Source organism: Ictalurus furcatus, chromosome 28 (genome assembly GCF_023375685.1).
Source record: "Ictalurus furcatus strain D&B chromosome 28, Billie_1.0, whole genome shotgun sequence".
Classification (NCBI taxonomy): domain Eukaryota; kingdom Metazoa; phylum Chordata; class Actinopteri; order Siluriformes; family Ictaluridae; genus Ictalurus; species Ictalurus furcatus.
The window spans coordinates 14640973-14656872 of record NC_071282.1 but is presented as its reverse complement, the minus strand read 5'-3'; the positions used below and the strand labels follow the sequence as shown (position 1 = coordinate 14656872).

Here is a 15900-nt window from a genome sequence, read left to right as displayed (position 1 = left end):
AGCATAGAATTTTTATTCTGGTTGTTTCTAATATACTGAATAGTAATACTTAATATTTAATGTTTAAAAGCAGTGGGTAGTATTGTACTCCCGGTGTCCATGTGGGTTTCCTCTGGGTTCTCCTGTTTCCTCCTAGCTCCAAAGAACATGCTGGTAGGTAGTTAGGCAACTCTAAATTACCCCTTACTGTCAATGTGTGTGTGCATCGTGCCTTGTGATGTCCCAAATCCAGATCTCTAGATTAACTATTACTCTGACCAGTATAAAGCATTTCCTTAAAACGAAGGAACCCGAGTCTAAACTCAACACTTTGACATATTTTAAAGACTAGCTCATTGCTTAGTCACTTAAGTACTTAGTTCTTAATGAGCAAACGAATAAACGTATGAAAGAATAACCCATTTTGTCTCTGACCTATAGGCATTGTTAAACCTTTACTGAATACTGAACTCTTTTGATTTTATTTTTACTGTACATTTGTGGTATGATGATTGTAGCTGATTACCCAAAAGGAACAGCATGCAACTGTTTATAACGGTTTACACTGTAACATGATGAACAAGAACCAGATTTTAAGAACTAATGTGGCAAAAAAAAACAACCTTAATCATTATATAAAATAAACATTTTTTACTTCCAAACATTCTACAGATGCTATTTTTTACTCTTACCAGCAGGGCGCAGTATCTATATGTATGTAGATCTATTCCTGGTACTGTACTTTGCTCTTTGATCCCGTGTTACACTTAAATTTGCCCCCTTCATGCATGTTACATTTAAAAGTACACACTAGCATACTAAATAGTGCACCTAAATAATATCAAACTTCAATTTGACACACTGTTTAGTGCTCTTTTGGACGTAGCTGCAGTCCCTGAGGCGTTTCTGTAATATTGCTGTAAGTACAGTATGCAACACACTTGGAAAACAAGCTATCCAATATTTCTGATTTCTGTGAGTTTTTATTATAAAACTGGGACATTTGACAGGAATACCTAATCAGGTTCAGATGGGAATTGCTAACAAAATTAGATTTGAATGTACACAGTTCATATTTTAGACAATTATAAGTGTGTAAAGACAAGATAAATCATGTCAAGATAATTAAGAAGCCTGTAGAAGAATGTGACAAGGACAATCTGACTATTTGTGGTATTTTCTTCTATTCTTGTAGTCTATTAGTGGCTGTAGATTCCAGATTGATGACTACACTATTAGAAATAAAATGGTGCCGTTTGGGTGTGTAAAGTCTATTCGTCCCTACGGTGGAACACTTCAAGGAAAACGTCTCCCTGAAAGCAGTCAAATATATTTATATTGAAATATTTGCAAGTGCAGGGTGGCTTAGTGATTAGCACATTTGCTTCGCACCTCTGGGGTTGAGGGTTTGATTCCCACGTCAATCGGTGATTTCCTCCGGGTACTCCAGTTTCTTCCCTGCTGTAGGCTGATCGGCATCTCTGAATTGTCTGTAATATGTAAATGGTGTGTGATTGTGCCCTATGATGGGTTGGCACTCTGTCCAGGCTGTCCCCCACCCTGTTCCCTGAGTTCCCTGGGGTAGGCTCCAGGCTCCCTGTGACCCTGTGTAAGATAAGTGGTACAGAAAATGGATGAAATATTTGCGATGGATGAAATATTTGCAATTTTGTATGGAGTTGTATTTTAGTTACTCCTGTTAGAAGTTAGCGATTGTGTGCTGTGCTGATGTCACAGGGTGACAATGCAAGGCACAGTTACACAGTTAGTGTTTATCAGGATAAAGCATTTAACATTTAGCCCCAAAAACCTAAAGAACGTGAGCTTATTTTCTCACTCCACCACAGCTGGACACAAAGTCCCAGAATGCAATGCAGCTATACGACGTAGCTATACGACGCAGCTATATGACGCACTATGCGATGTGTAATTTTTTTGTAGACAGATGAACGATAGCAACAAGTATAAAAATTCAAAAGTCAATTTCAACTTCAAGCAGATATCTCAAATGAAAGCTAGGGTAGAAATTGAAAAATGAAAACATTCTTTGCTGCATAACCTAGCATCAGAGATATGTGTATATACTTGAGATTAATTCGAATACAACTGAAGTTGGTGTTAAAAAGAATATATGTATTAGGCTACATTATAACTGTCCTCTTTGTACAAGCGGCTTTACTTTACGTTACTCTTCCTCTATTTTTAGCCATTCAGATACAGACAAGATGCAGTACTGCAGCACACGTGGAGGGGTTCATGGCTGGGACTTCCAGAATGTTCTCTTCTCAGGCTATGCTCCAGACGGGGGCATGTTCATGCCTGAGACAATTCCCTCAATCTCCCCTGCCACTCTCCGATCCTGGTGCTCTCTGTCCTACCAGCAGCTCGTGTGTGAAGTGTGTTCGCTCTTCATCCCTGAGCAGCTCATCCCGAAACATGACTTGGAAGGTAACTCAGATGCTCCTACTAAATCTCATCCCAAATGCATCTCTAATGCTTCTTTGTTTCATTCCAGCCCTGGTCTCTAGTGCTCTGTCCAAGTTCTCCGTGCCAGATGCAGTGAAGATGGTGCGATTGAAAGGCTCTCTGTCCATCTTGGAACTGTTCCATGGAAAGACACTGGCTTTTAAAGATTTGGCCATGACCTGCACCACACGCTTTCTGGAGTACTTCTTGCGCAAGGACAACAGACGTGCCATCATCCTCGTGGGTAAGCAAGAACATACTGAAATTAAGAAGAATAAATAAGGTAACACATTATCGATAAATTTATGCCCCTCATATACCTCTTATTGATGGAATGAAAACTCTTCTCTTTCTATACAGGGACATCTGGGGACACCGGAGGCTCAGCCATCAGCAGTGTGTGTGATCTTAGTGCGGTGGACGTAGTGGTGGTTTTCCCCCGTGGACGAATCTCTCAGGTGCAGGAGAGACAGATGACCACTCACATAGAGGACAATGTCCATGTTTTTGCAGGTGAGTAAATTTATTTAACCTTTATGTCCTGTTTGGGTAGAAAATGACACATTCATTCATTTTCAGTAATAACTTTATCCTGGTCAGGGTTTCAGTGGATCCCAATACCGTGGCCGTGACTCAAGTGGTAGAGCGGGTTGTCCACTAATCGTAGGGTTGGTGGTTTGATTCCCGGTCCACATGACTCCACGTGCCGAAGTGTCCTTGGGCAAGACACTGAACCCCAAGTTGCTCCCGATGGCAAGTTAGCGCCTTGCATGGCAGCTCTGCTACCGTTGGTGTGTGAGTGTGTGTGTGAATGGGTGAATGAGACACAGTGTAAAGCGCTTTGGATAAAAGCGCTATATAAGTGCGCCATTTACCATTTTATTTACCATTTACCATTCACACCTAGGGGTAATTTAATGCAGCCAGTTCACCAACCAGCATGTTTATGGGATGTGGGAGAAAACTGGAGAACCAGGAGAAAACCCAGGACATACGGAGAACATCTTTCTGAAATTCTTTTATGACACATTTTATATGTACAACCCCAATTCCAAAAAAGTTGGGGCACTGTGTAAAATGTAAATAAATGTAAATAAAAACAGAATGCAATGATTTACAATTCTCATAAACGCATATGCTATTGATAATAGAACATGGAAAACATATCAAATGTTTAAACTGAGTAAATGTACCATTTTAAGAAAAAAATAAGGTAATTTTGAATCTCATGGCCGCAACTTGTCTCAAAAAAGTTGGGACGGGGGCAACAAGAGACTGGAAAAGTAAGTGTTACTAAAAAGAAACAGCTGGAGGTTAATTGGCAACAGGTCAGTAATGTGATCAAGTATAAAAAGAGTATCTTAGAGAGGCAAAGTCTTTCATAAATAAAGGTGGACAGAGGTTGCATTCTGTTTTTATTTACATGTATTTACATTTTACACAGCTGTACTAACTTTTTTTGGAATTGGGGTTGTAAAAATACAAAGCACTGATCAGGGTTTTTCTTTTTAATGAAATATTTTACACGATATTTTTCAGCATGAGTTGGCATCAAAGAAAAATTGTAAAATAAAAGAAACGCTTGAATAGTGACCTTTGTATAAATAGGAAACCGAAAGGTCATTTTAGTCCCCGTCACATGACCTACACTCACCTGCCGTCGTGACCATACCCAAGCTTTTGTCTCTATTTTGTTACATATTGTTCTCTCGTTCCATTTATAAACCTCTCTTTGTGCTGCACGTAAAGCGGACGGAAGTTCGGATGAAATCGACGTGCCTTTGAGGAAGCTGTTTGCAGATCAGGACTTGGTGAATCGCTACGGTCTGATGAGCCTGAACTCAGTGAACTGGTCACGCATTCTGGTACAGCTCGCTCATTTTATATACGCCTACCTGCAGCTGAGTGGAGTTCGGGATACAGATAGAGACAGACTACCCACTCTGGAGGTAGTGGTGCCCACAGGAGGGGCAGGAAATATAACAGGTACGGATACATTCACTGGCTCTGGTTTTGTTTACTGAATTATTATTTCAGTCAAACGAGAGGTGTTTATGAAACAGAAGGCATCCTTTGTGATGTCTGAGAAGTCAAATGGCTCATCACAAAGCACTTCGAGGGCAGCATATGTTTGTTGCCAGGTTACCAATATACACTAACAGTTACTACCCCTGAGGTCCATTATACCGGATGGAATAAAATACCTTTGAGGAAATCAGGGGGAGTATTGTTTGACTACACCAAACCTTCTTTACTAATTCTTTGCTAATGAGACATGTAGGATACAGTGACGTATACATGTATGCTGCCTTAAAGGCACCTCAGAAGACAGAATTATGTCCAAACATTTTATATGGACATGAATCGATGTCTTCATATGTCTTATACTGTAAGGCAGCACCCCCCCCCCCCCCATTTCAGACACATCCCAGGAATCAGGAAATTACAGGTGTGATTACACAGGATGTGATGTCATCATTTGCAATGGTGGAGCTAAAATAAATAAATTGAATAAATTGTTATGATTTATGATGTATTAAATGCTCACACTGCTGGCATTCAATAAACTACATAAGTAAGGAATAAAAAAAATGATGGGGCAATAAAGTAGTGTGATGTGGCCTGAGGCAAAATTGATAGTTTTAGAATAACGTGTTTTATTCCTCTTATTCCACAGCAATTTGTCAACGATTCCAATTTGTTTTATTTATTAAAGAAGTCATATTTTTTTTAAATACATTTATACAGTAGTTACTTTTAATGTTATGGAGTTAATAAGATAATCCTGAAGACCGGGACTGTTACAAAGTGCTGACGCTGGCGACTCCTTCCAAAACTGCTAAATAAACATTTCCTTACATACAGCTTCACTATATCAATCATTACACATGTGTAAGTTGTTGCTATAGATATAATACTATATTAGAATGTGTGCATTAATATAAACCTAAATAAAACTAAGGTGTTATCAGAGCTGTTGTTTAAGAAAATTAAATAACACCTTCTGAGCAATCACAATTGAGTATCTTCCACTCAAGCTGTCAGTTAACACTGTAAAGTGTTACCTCAGAATGTTAGCTAGCTAGTTGAGTCTAATATTTCATTACTGCAGTTTTGTGATAACTGTTGCTTGATGTGTTTAGGAAAAGCTCCCGATTAGAAAAAGTTTGTTGTGCCGCTACTGCTTGGATTGTAATATGCAGTTTAACCCCAGAAAGCTTGATTTTTTTCATAGCTGTTGTTTGGTTGAGCAGGTTACTTAAATTACAGGTGAAACAGATATTTTAGGAAGTTTTATCTAGCTATATATAGCTGTTCTATATAACTGATGAAAATCACATGAGTAGAAAGTTGTGAAAACAAACAAACAAACAAAACAAACCCACACAGTTCTGTGAGCGGTAATGCCTTGTTCATGAGAGAGGTCAGAACTGAATATCCAGACTGGTTCCAGCTGACAGGAATTCTACACTAACTCAAATAACAGAAAAGCCTCTAAGGATGCACAACACACCGAACCTTGAGGTAGATGGGTTACGACAACAAAGGACTACATTCGGTTCCACTCCTGTTCGATAAAAGGAATCTGACGCTCACTAAAACTGCACAGTTGAAGATTGGATTAATATCACCTGGTCTTTTTTCTAATCTACAACTATCCAGTTGCAGTCTACAGGTGTTCCTATTAAAGTGGCGGTGAGTGTGTATGGCCTTTATTCTAACAGATAGAATAGATGGCTCTAATATATGTGTTTTATTTAATGCGGCTCATCTGCTAATGAAGTTGAATAGGCCATGGGATTATTCTTTATTATATAAGCAGGTGAAACGGTAGCGCTGCTATTTGTGTTGAGGACCTATTCAGCCTGCCTATTCTTAGACATTCTACTTTTTCCGCTGGCTTTGTAGCTCTTAGATCAACACGGGCTCAATATAATCTCGACAATAGCACATGGGTCATTTAGATGCGGAGGTTCGGTTTGATAAAGCATTTAAATCACTCAATTCAAGTTAGACATAATGTAATAATAGGCCCTGTTTGATTTGCATTTAGTTGTTGAAGTGTATGCCCTTCATTATGCACTTTTATCTGTGTGTGTGTGTGTGTGTGGGTAGCTGGGTGCATTGTAAAGCACATGGGGGTTCCTCTGCACCTCGTGGCCATGGTGAACTCTAATGACGTAGTGCACCGTGCAGTTCAGAGTGGAGATTTCTCCATGGCCGACAGCGTCAAGCAAACTCTGGCTCCTGCCATCGATATTCAGGTTCTTTACAGTTTTCCTTCAAATACTGTTGCCGATCTTATCTACCGAGTGTATATGTGATAATTATATGTTTTTAGGATCCTTATAACATGGAGCGTGTGTTCTGGCTGTTATCTGGGAAAGATGGCGCTTTAGTAAAGAAGATGATGGAGCAGTTTCAGGACACTCACACACTATCAATACCTGAAACACTCCACAAAAAGGTCTGTGGTGTTGTACTGCTTCTTTTTTTCTTCTTTATTTATTTATTTATTTTTTAAATGATGTAAAAACGTCGTCAAAACGACATCTTGACATCTTTTGTACACTTTTCTGGCCAGAAGATTCAAGATCTTAAAGGTTGCAGTCTGACTGGCTCCCCAGAGTTCTGTGTATATATACGGTTTTGTGTGACGGTTTCCAGAAAATGCCTTTAATGTTATACTAATAGCAGGACATGAAATGTTGCTATGTTTCTCTAAGAATATGGAAAGTGGCTAAATGTCTCTAAAAATGTTGTAGGTATTTTGACTAAATTGTTTCAGTATAAAGCAGCTATGAAGCCAGTACAATAATGTCTTTATGCGTCCTTTCATTTTGAACAAAAGAGCAAAAATGTTTTCCTAATGCAGCTTTGTCCTAGACATAAATCGATTGTGTCATCCTCTGCGTGTTTTTTTTTTTTTTTAACCAATTCATGCCTAAAAAAACCTGTAAACCATTAGTCATATTCTCTCCCGTCTTTGTTTGTGTAGTTGTGTTCAGTCATGTGTTCAGGTTCTGTGTCTGATGAGGGGATAATGGAGGCCATAAAGAGGTGCTGGGAGGAAAATCAGTATTTGGTGTGTCCTCATACAGCTGTGGGAGTCTGGCATCACTACCATTGTTCTGTCCGCAATGGGGAGAATAGGTCTCACACACACACACACACACACACACACACACACACACACACACACACACACAGGTCTGAGGTCTGTATTTACCTATATTAATTCCTCATCAGTAGATGCAAACACATCACACCAAAGTCAAACACAAAGTCACATATGCAGCAGATGAGTAAACACAGTTCAGTAAAATCCACAGGGCGTGTCCCAAACCAACAAATATCCATGGTCTTATCTAGGTGTTGCATTGCGACAGCGTCTCCAGCCAAGTTTCTCGAAGTGGTACAGAAAGCAGGCCTGACCGAAAGCATCGACGTCCCCGAAGCAGTGAGGCAGTTGGAAACCAAGGAGACACGCTATAAACATCTAGAGAGAAATGAGAACTGGGAAAGAGCGCTAAGAGAACGCATCGAGGCTGTCGGCTCTGCTCGACAACAGGGAGCACTGTTTTATACATGATATACATGTTTAGTGACTGGAAATTTATGGGTTGAAATCCTTGCATTAGCACTCAACTACTCAAATCTACGTTTGGCCCTTGATTCATTAAAGATTTGTGTGTATAAAAACACATGCGACCTTGATTAAAAAAAAAAAATGTCCAAATTAATTTACTATTATTATTATCTTGTCGTTCACAAGAGCGGTCTTGAATGTTTTGCATGTTTAGGGTTTTTCTATACATCTTATTTTAGTAATATACAAAACACACACACGTCAATGCAGATGGATTATTAAGATTATTAATTAAGCACCCATGGCATGATTTACTGATGCCAAGGCACATCAAATTTGAAAATGAATACCACCGAAGGGCAAGTATGCAATTTCCTATTTAATATTCGCCACATGATCGTGCCTCCATTTCCAGCAGTGTTCATGTGAATATGGTTTCTTTACATATATACCATATAACAGAACTCAGTCATTTCTGCACACGTTTTTTCTACATTCATATTATGTTTTAAACCAATGGGCGTTTCAGTTTGAGTTCACTCTTCCGGGAGTCTCTTGCAGATGTATGTGATGACATTTATGCACTTGTTCTCGGTAAATCACTTAAAAAATGGCAAATAATTGCACACACAGCTAACACAGATAGTTATTTGAGATTTTAGTAACTCAGGCCTCACACGTATGTGAATGATTTTAAAAAAAAAAATTTTAAATGCATATAAAAAGTGAAATGAAAAGGTACTGAAAATGTGGGACTGTGCAGAAACTCCATCCATCCATCCATTTTCCATACCGTTTATCCTTCACAGGGTCACAGCGGAGCCTGGAGCCTATCCCAGGGAACTCGGGGCACAGGCCGGGGGACACACTGGATGGGTTGCCAACCCGTCGCAGGGCACAATCACACACACATTCACACAGTACGAACAATTTGGAAATGCCAATCAGCCACAGCGCTTGTCTTTAGACTGGGGGAGGAAATCTCCGAGACACGTGGAGAGCATGCAACGCACAGGGTGGAGGCGGGATTCAAACCCCCAAACACAGAGGTGCAAGGCAAACATGCTAACCACTAAGAACCCGATGCAGAAACTCATTAAATATAATTTTGGTTTAATAATCGCATAATTTGATTCTGTATGTTTTGCTTTCAGAATTGTTCCTGATTAAAGACTTGATTAAAACTTTCACTCATTTTATTGCCTTTTATTTTTCTTCAGCAATGCTGTCAATCTCTCCTGTGCCAGATGGTGTGTGTGTGTGTGTGTGTGTGTGTGTGTGTGTGTGTGTGTTGTCTAATGACTACAACTTTATGAGGCCTGTGCAGTGTGTTTGACCTATTGGACTCAGATGAGACCACAGTATGATTGCAATACTATCGAAATAAAGCTACAAACTTGCTTATTTTCAAATCCGTGTTTCCATTTATGACACTGTTTATGGTTTACAGCTTGAAATTGTGTTGACTCAGTGGATTGCTAGATGGTTATAAAGCACATCAACACACAAAGTCTTGTTAAAGTGTTAAAGCACCATATAAAGTGACTTTAATTGCTGCAGAAAAGCATAATCCTATCACATTTGTTAAAATACAAGACCAATATTCATATCTGATCACATTCTAGACTTTACAAACTGTGTACAAAGGTCATCAGATGGTTCGGCTGGTGTTTTGCTCCTCTTACGATGATGTGATCCCTGAATGGATGTCTCATTGGTAAGGCCTGTAGTTTGTCCAATGAAGAAGCTTCAGAAGGAGGTCTTTGCCACTGGCAGGTAGACTGTGAGCGGCTGCATCACCTTCGCCTTCCAGACACGACGGATCAGTGGTGCAGCTCTCTGTTTCACCCGGCAAAAATATCAAAACAAATATGACTCAAGGGAGACAGTTAGAGTTTCAGTTACATTGTCAGAGGGAAGATCTAACTAGTTAAGAAAAGAAAGTTTAGCAAAATATTTGATTGTAAGAAGAATAGGCTGTAACGTAAATATAAAGCTAATGATATTCTGCTAAGATAATGTTTCTGTAACTTAAAATGTTTATTGTTGAAAAGCCTTGTACATACACAGAAAATTCTAGAAAGTTCTAGCCAAATAACAGTAACATTCAGAAAATGTTGTGCTAGCCTAAGATTGTTAGCTTGGTAGCTAATCTCTATGTAACGTTTTAGAAAATGTTACTAAGATTGTTAGCTTTGAAGCTAATTTCATTCGTATCTTTAAAAATAAAAAAAATTAAAAACCCAGATGGTTAAAATAAATAACAAGTTTTTTAGTTATTTATTTGTGGTTACTATTGATCTGCCTTATATTCTAAAATATATTTTAGAATATATATATAGTAATTACTAATTATATATGATAGTTGTATAATTGTCTAATATATTGCATTGTATAGTATATTTGTTTAGAAATGTGTAGGAGAAATAACATTTGTCTGTTAAGTATACATTTCAGCATCGATGCATATATGTGCACATTGCTTTAGCAGGTACGTTTGCGTTTTTATAATTGAACTGCAAATTTGAAATCATTTAAACAGGCAAATATATACAATAATTTTTATGTGACTATTATGCAACAGTTCTACGATTATTAAACCTATTTCTAAGCATTTTACTCATATCGATTTAGAAATGTTTCTTATTCCAGGTACATGTAATTCATCTATTTCAGACAGATAACAGCAGCTGACCTGAGTCACAGCAGACGCCTGGTGCAGCGCACCGTCCTGCCACAGAGCCACAGGCTTTTCCTCCAGTCTCACACGGAGAGGGCACGTAGTCTTCCTCCAAGCAGCGCATGGCTTCCAGAGTGCCCACCATGCAGCCTATTTCCTCTCCGCAACAGATATTGGGACCAAAGCATCTGCCCTTATCTCCAGGACCACATGCCATACACTGAGAACAGACAAGAACATGGGTTAAAATAACTAGCTATTAACCACTCTATACCAAATGACCATTCATGCTTCGTTATACGGTTTATCACCTTTTTCAATTAGCTGGGATTCATTTTTTTTTATTCATTTACGATTCAATTTGATTTTATTTAACACGCTTAAGAGTAGACATTGTCACAAGGACTTTGTCAGTGAAAATCTTACTTGGCAAGCCAGAGATGACAGTTACAAGAAAAACTTCCTGAATATCTTGAAACATTATGCAAAAAATAAGCTTTCTTTATCTGGGAAATAAATATCTGGGGAAAATATATTTTTCTTTTTCATCAAATTCAGCAAAGAGAGATTTTTTAAAAAAAATTCTTACATTTAAAATCTATATCCTGAATCGATATATTTCTGTAAAGCTGCTTTGGGACAATGTCCATTGTTAAAAGCGCTATACAAATAAAACTGAATTGAATTGATTTCAAAATTATTATAATAAATTCTCTTACTAACCTATGTATTTTAGTAGTGCACTCTGAAAGAGTGGTTTTTCAAGGATTCTTTGCAATGAAAGAGAAGCAAGAAACTACTCAAAGAGAAGAAGAAAAAAATCTTCAAAAAAAAAAGAAGAAAAAAAGTCTCCAGTGTCAACCCTTTGTAGCAGCCAGAGGGAACGCTGTAACTTTTTCCCAATCAGGAAAGACGTTAGGATGTGCTGTACAGTTTTTAGGTAGCAAACTTACTTTGTTGTTTTGTTTTATTAAATTCAAGAGAAAGCAAGGAAACTGTTAATAGCTGCTATAACATAACGATAATAAGAAACAAATTTATCTCTTGGATATTCCACAATATTAAATGCAACTATGAACGTATAAAGATTACAAGCTATCATTCTTAAATGATTAAAAAAAGATCAATTACTGGCTGATTACTGATATACCACTTCAAATGCATCACACGACCTCATGATTGATTATTTTCCTATAACAGCACACCCCATCCATCCATTTTAATTACCACTTATCCTATACACGGTCACGGGGAGCCTGGAGTCTATCACAGGGAACTCGGGGCACAAGGTGGGGTACACCCTGGACAGGGTGCCAACCCATCGCAGGGCACAATAGCGCACACATTCCCACACTATGGACAATTTGGAAACGAATCAGTCTACAACACATGTCTTTGAATTGGGGGAGGAAACCAACATACCTGGAGGAAACCCCCGAAGCATGGAGAGAATATGTAAGCTCCGCTCATGCAGGGCAGAGGTGGGACTCGAAACCCCAACTCTGGAGGGGCGAGGCAAATGTGCTAACCACCATGCCCCCGACAGCACACCCCATCATGGTTTATTCCTGAATGCTTACATTTTGAAATATACTTTCTAGCAATGTTATGGTTTACTTTTAGCAATAAAAGTATTGAAAAGGCAAAAACCTGTCGAGTGGGGATGTCCTGTACTGCTCTTTTGCCACCAATGGGGCAGTTGGAGATGTAGCAGGCTGTGCAGATGGACAGCAGACACAGCATGCAGAAGACTGAAAGTGGTGCTGCAGACATCTCTGTGAGACAAACATGGAAACATGTGAAAGGATTTTAGTAAAGATCCGCAGTAATAATCCAATAATTCACACATACTGTTTTATTTTTTTCAAACAGAAATGAAGTCAAACACTGGACTAATTATATAAACGATGCTCATTTGCTTGAATAAGGAAAAACACAAAGCGTTCCCATACTTACTTTGTCTAGGTTAAGAAAAAACAGCGCGATTCAGTAGCTTCAGTAGCTGATGTTCCTCTGTAAGCCTTAAGAACTTCCTTTATATACCCTTAAGTTCGTTTTCCAACGTGATATTACCACATCATTATCTATTACACTCAAATAATCTTAATTGGCCACATATTAATTGTGTGACCTGATTAGGGCAGAACACTGGTGATCCAGCAACAAGGATGTGAGTCATAAGTTCTCAGGCTGTGATGGTGCATAAGATTACAGAATAAGGTTTTCAGCCCCAATTTGGCAAGGATAGGAAGAATTTTTAAGGAGTCTTGGCTTTATTGCATAGAATTTAGTACCAAAGCATTTCATTAATTTCAATATTTGAACTTTGAAACCGAAGGAGGACTTGCTTAACTAACACAAAAACAAGCTTAGGCTATAGTATAAACTAATCACAAATCCCTATCTCAGTCTCTGTTAGAATATGTGAATGTATTATATATATATATATATATAAAATTAAAGATTTTTTTTTTTAATATTAAAGATATATATAAATTAAAGATTTTAAAGTGGAAATAGCATCAGTGTTGAGTGTTTAGGTTTAGTTTAATTCAGCTTCCATTTAAAAAGGCTGGTTTTGTCTTTTTCATTTATCCTAGCATGCATATTTTTATGTTTCAGGTATGATGAGGAATCTACTTAAATTATGTATTTTTTTTTTAATGCTGTCACTGTTAAATGCTGTGGAGGCATTTTACTGCACAGTTTGGGTTCACTTGTCCCCTTTCAACACCTATGGGAGATATTAGACAACGTTTTAGACAGCACTCTCTACCACAATTATCCAAACCCCAACTGAGGGAACATATTTTCAAAGAATAGTGTATTCACTACAGAACAGTTCCAGGTACATGTAGAATCTCTGCCAATGAGCACTGGCAGTTCATAGTAGCCCAACATCTTACTAAGACACTGTACACAAAATTGACAGGAATATATCCTAAGGGCTTAAAAGGCACCAGATTGTAGGAAAACATTTCTAAGTCAAAGAATAATAGTGGTAAAATAATTTAGATATTCATATTAATGCACCCCCCAATACATTTTGCTTGTAAGTGGCTTAAAATATTGTATGAATCATACCTACACACAGGAAGGATATCATAACTTAAAGAAACATTGTCTTTTCCTCTTCTGAGTACACTATGTTAGCTGTGAATAACCACCAACTTTAAAGGTGTAAAACTGTAAGCATTTTCTGAAAGACACACTTCCACTTTTTACGCAAACGTCTGCTTAGACATTTTGAGATCACCAAGCTATATGATTAGTCTATCTTAGCCAAAGTAGGTGAGGGTCAATAAGTGTTATATTTATTCATGCCTCATATGCAGATTAAAACAGTCCCAAAATACATGATATTAATGAATTAATTCAGAAAGTGAATGCAAATTGGCTAATACATTTTCAGAACAGATTGTCCTTAGGTCAACGAATGTCATAGTCCTCATGCTTTTTAATAATTTATCAGTAATTAAGGTGTAATAGTGAATATGTCTCATGAATGAAAATAATTACAGCAAATCTGGTTATCCAAGTCATGATGGATTTTCCGGTGTCTTTTTATGTTGAACTTCAGATGTAGCCTATAAAATCAAGCGATATCTGTTTTTCAACAGAACACCATCCAACATCAGAATGGGGAAAATATGAGCGCTCAGTGATTTTCAACGTGGCATGGTTGTTGGTGCCATACAGGCTGGTTTGAGTATTTCAGAAACTGCTTATTTTAGAGAGATCAGAGGAGAATGGCCAGACTGGCTCCAGCTGACAGGAAAGCTATTGTAACTCAAATAACCACTCTTTACATCCATGGTGAACAGAAAAGCCAACAATGAAACTTTGTAGGTGTCAATTGGTAGGAGACTGTAAAACCAAAAAACAAACAAAATAAATAGATAAAAAAAAAACATTAAAACCATTTGCTTTGCTATAGACTGATCATGATTGTCAAAACCAAAACACAAATTTTTTTCATTTGCTAATTTTTTTTTATTATTTGCTAAATTTTTCATCTGCTCAATATCTTATATCTTGTATAATCTCAGAATTGTAAGTTAAGACTATTATAATTACAAGGACTCAAAACAGTCATCGTTTGGATGGTGATTAAATCTGAAGGCAGATACTTGACAAAATAACTGCAGTATGCTCGTATATTTATTTCGTATTTGTCCCCCCAAAAATACATAATTCAATACTATATTACTGTTATTGGTGTTTTGTACACAGCGATAGATGGGATACAGTCAGTAAATATACATAAATAGTGCTACAATATGCTAGGTTTACCTCATGAGATAAGTATCAATAAGTGTCAATAAGTAACTTACATGGATCAGCCATAATGTTTAAACCACCTAGTTAATATCGTGTAGGTCCCCCTTGTGCCGCCAAAACAGCTCTGACCCATTGAGGCCTGGACTCCACAAGACCTCTGAAGGTGTGCTGTGGTTTCTGGCACCAAGACGTTACCAGCAGATCCATTAAGTCCTGTAAGTTGCGAGGTGGAGCCTCCATGGACTTGTTTGTCCAGCACCTCCCACATATGCTTGATAGGGTGCCCATGACCCTGTAGCCAGTTCACCACCAGTTGTCCTTTCTTGGACCACTTTTGGTATGTACTATCCACTACATACCGGGAACACCCCACAAGACCTGCCAGATGCTCTGACCCAGTCGTCTAGCCATCACCATTTGGCCCTTGTAAAAGTAGCTCAGATCCTTACACATTTTTCCTGCTTCCAACACATCATCTTTGAGAACTTACTGTTACTTTTGATACCCCCCACCTCCCCCTTGTTCAGGGACTCACTATTCCATTTCTGTTCATCAAGAAGTTATATATATATATATATATATATCTCCATCCATCCATCCATCCATCTTCAACCGCTTACTCCTTTTCAGGGTCGGGGGGGAACCTGGAGCCTCTCCCAGGGAGCATCGGGCACAAGGCAGGGTACACCCTGGACAGGGTGCCAGTCCATTGCAGGGGAACACATTCACACACACCGGACACTTCAGACACGGCAATCAGCCTACCATGCATGTCTTTGGACTGGGGGAGGAAACCGAAGTACCCGGAGGAAACCCCCACAGCACGGGGAGAACATGCAAACTCCGCACACACAGGAATCGAACCCCGATCCTGGAGGTGTGGGGCGAACGTATTAACCACTAA

At 38.5% G+C, this 15900-nt stretch overlaps 2 protein-coding genes across 3 annotated transcripts; one reads left to right on the top strand and one right to left on the bottom strand.

The window, feature by feature from the left end:
* Nucleotides 1-504: 504 nt before the first annotated feature.
* On the top strand, nt 505-9225 carry thnsl2 (threonine synthase-like 2). Its single transcript, XM_053618447.1, has 9 exons — nt 505-898; nt 2186-2427; nt 2495-2689; nt 2806-2958; nt 4195-4431; nt 6562-6710; nt 6788-6913; nt 7445-7599; nt 7819-9225. Exons 2-9 carry the CDS (start codon nt 2205-2207, stop codon nt 8036-8038), a joined length of 1458 nt encoding a protein of 485 aa, XP_053474422.1. The 5' UTR covers nt 505-898; nt 2186-2204; the 3' UTR covers nt 8039-9225.
* Nucleotides 9226-9564: 339 nt separating this feature from the next.
* oxt (oxytocin) lies at nt 9565-12838 on the bottom strand. 2 transcript variants are annotated; one of them, XM_053618448.1, is made up of 4 exons: nt 12672-12838; nt 12366-12490; nt 10731-10935; nt 9565-9874 (listed from the first exon to the last, which is right to left on the bottom strand). In XM_053618448.1, the coding sequence occupies exons 2-4, from the start codon at nt 12486-12488 to the stop codon at nt 9747-9749; spliced, it is 456 nt and encodes a 151-aa protein (XP_053474423.1). In that variant the 5' UTR covers nt 12489-12490; nt 12672-12838; the 3' UTR covers nt 9565-9746. The 2 variants fall into 2 exon arrangements, with proteins under 2 accessions (XP_053474423.1, XP_053474424.1); XM_053618449.1 differs by lacking the exon at nt 12672-12838 and having other exon boundaries at nt 12366-12656.
* Between the last annotated feature and the right edge of the window lie 3062 nt (nt 12839-15900).

Excerpts from the sequence above, each read along its gene's own strand:
- thnsl2 (XM_053618447.1), top strand. The coding sequence starts at position 2,205 with ATGCAGTACTGCAGCACACGTGGAGGGGTTCATGGCTGGGACTTCCAG. Across the intron at positions 2,959-4,194 it reads CAATGTCCATGTTTTTGCAG|CGGACGGAAGTTCGGATGAA; the intron begins GTGAGTAAATTT and ends CTGCACGTAAAG. Across the intron at positions 7,600-7,818 it reads GTCCGCAATGGGGAGAATAG|GTGTTGCATTGCGACAGCGT; the intron begins GTCTCACACACA and ends GGTCTTATCTAG.
- oxt (XM_053618448.1), bottom strand. The coding sequence starts at position 12,488 with ATGTCTGCAGCACCACTTTCAGTCTTCTGCATGCTGTGTCTGCTGTCC. Across the intron at positions 10,936-12,365 it reads AGGACATCCCCACTCGACAG|TGTATGGCATGTGGTCCTGG; the intron begins GTTTTTGCCTTT and ends GTCTGTTCTCAG. Across the intron at positions 9,875-10,730 it reads AGGCGTCTGCTGTGACTCAG|AGAGCTGCACCACTGATCCG; the intron begins GTCAGCTGCTGT and ends CGGGTGAAACAG.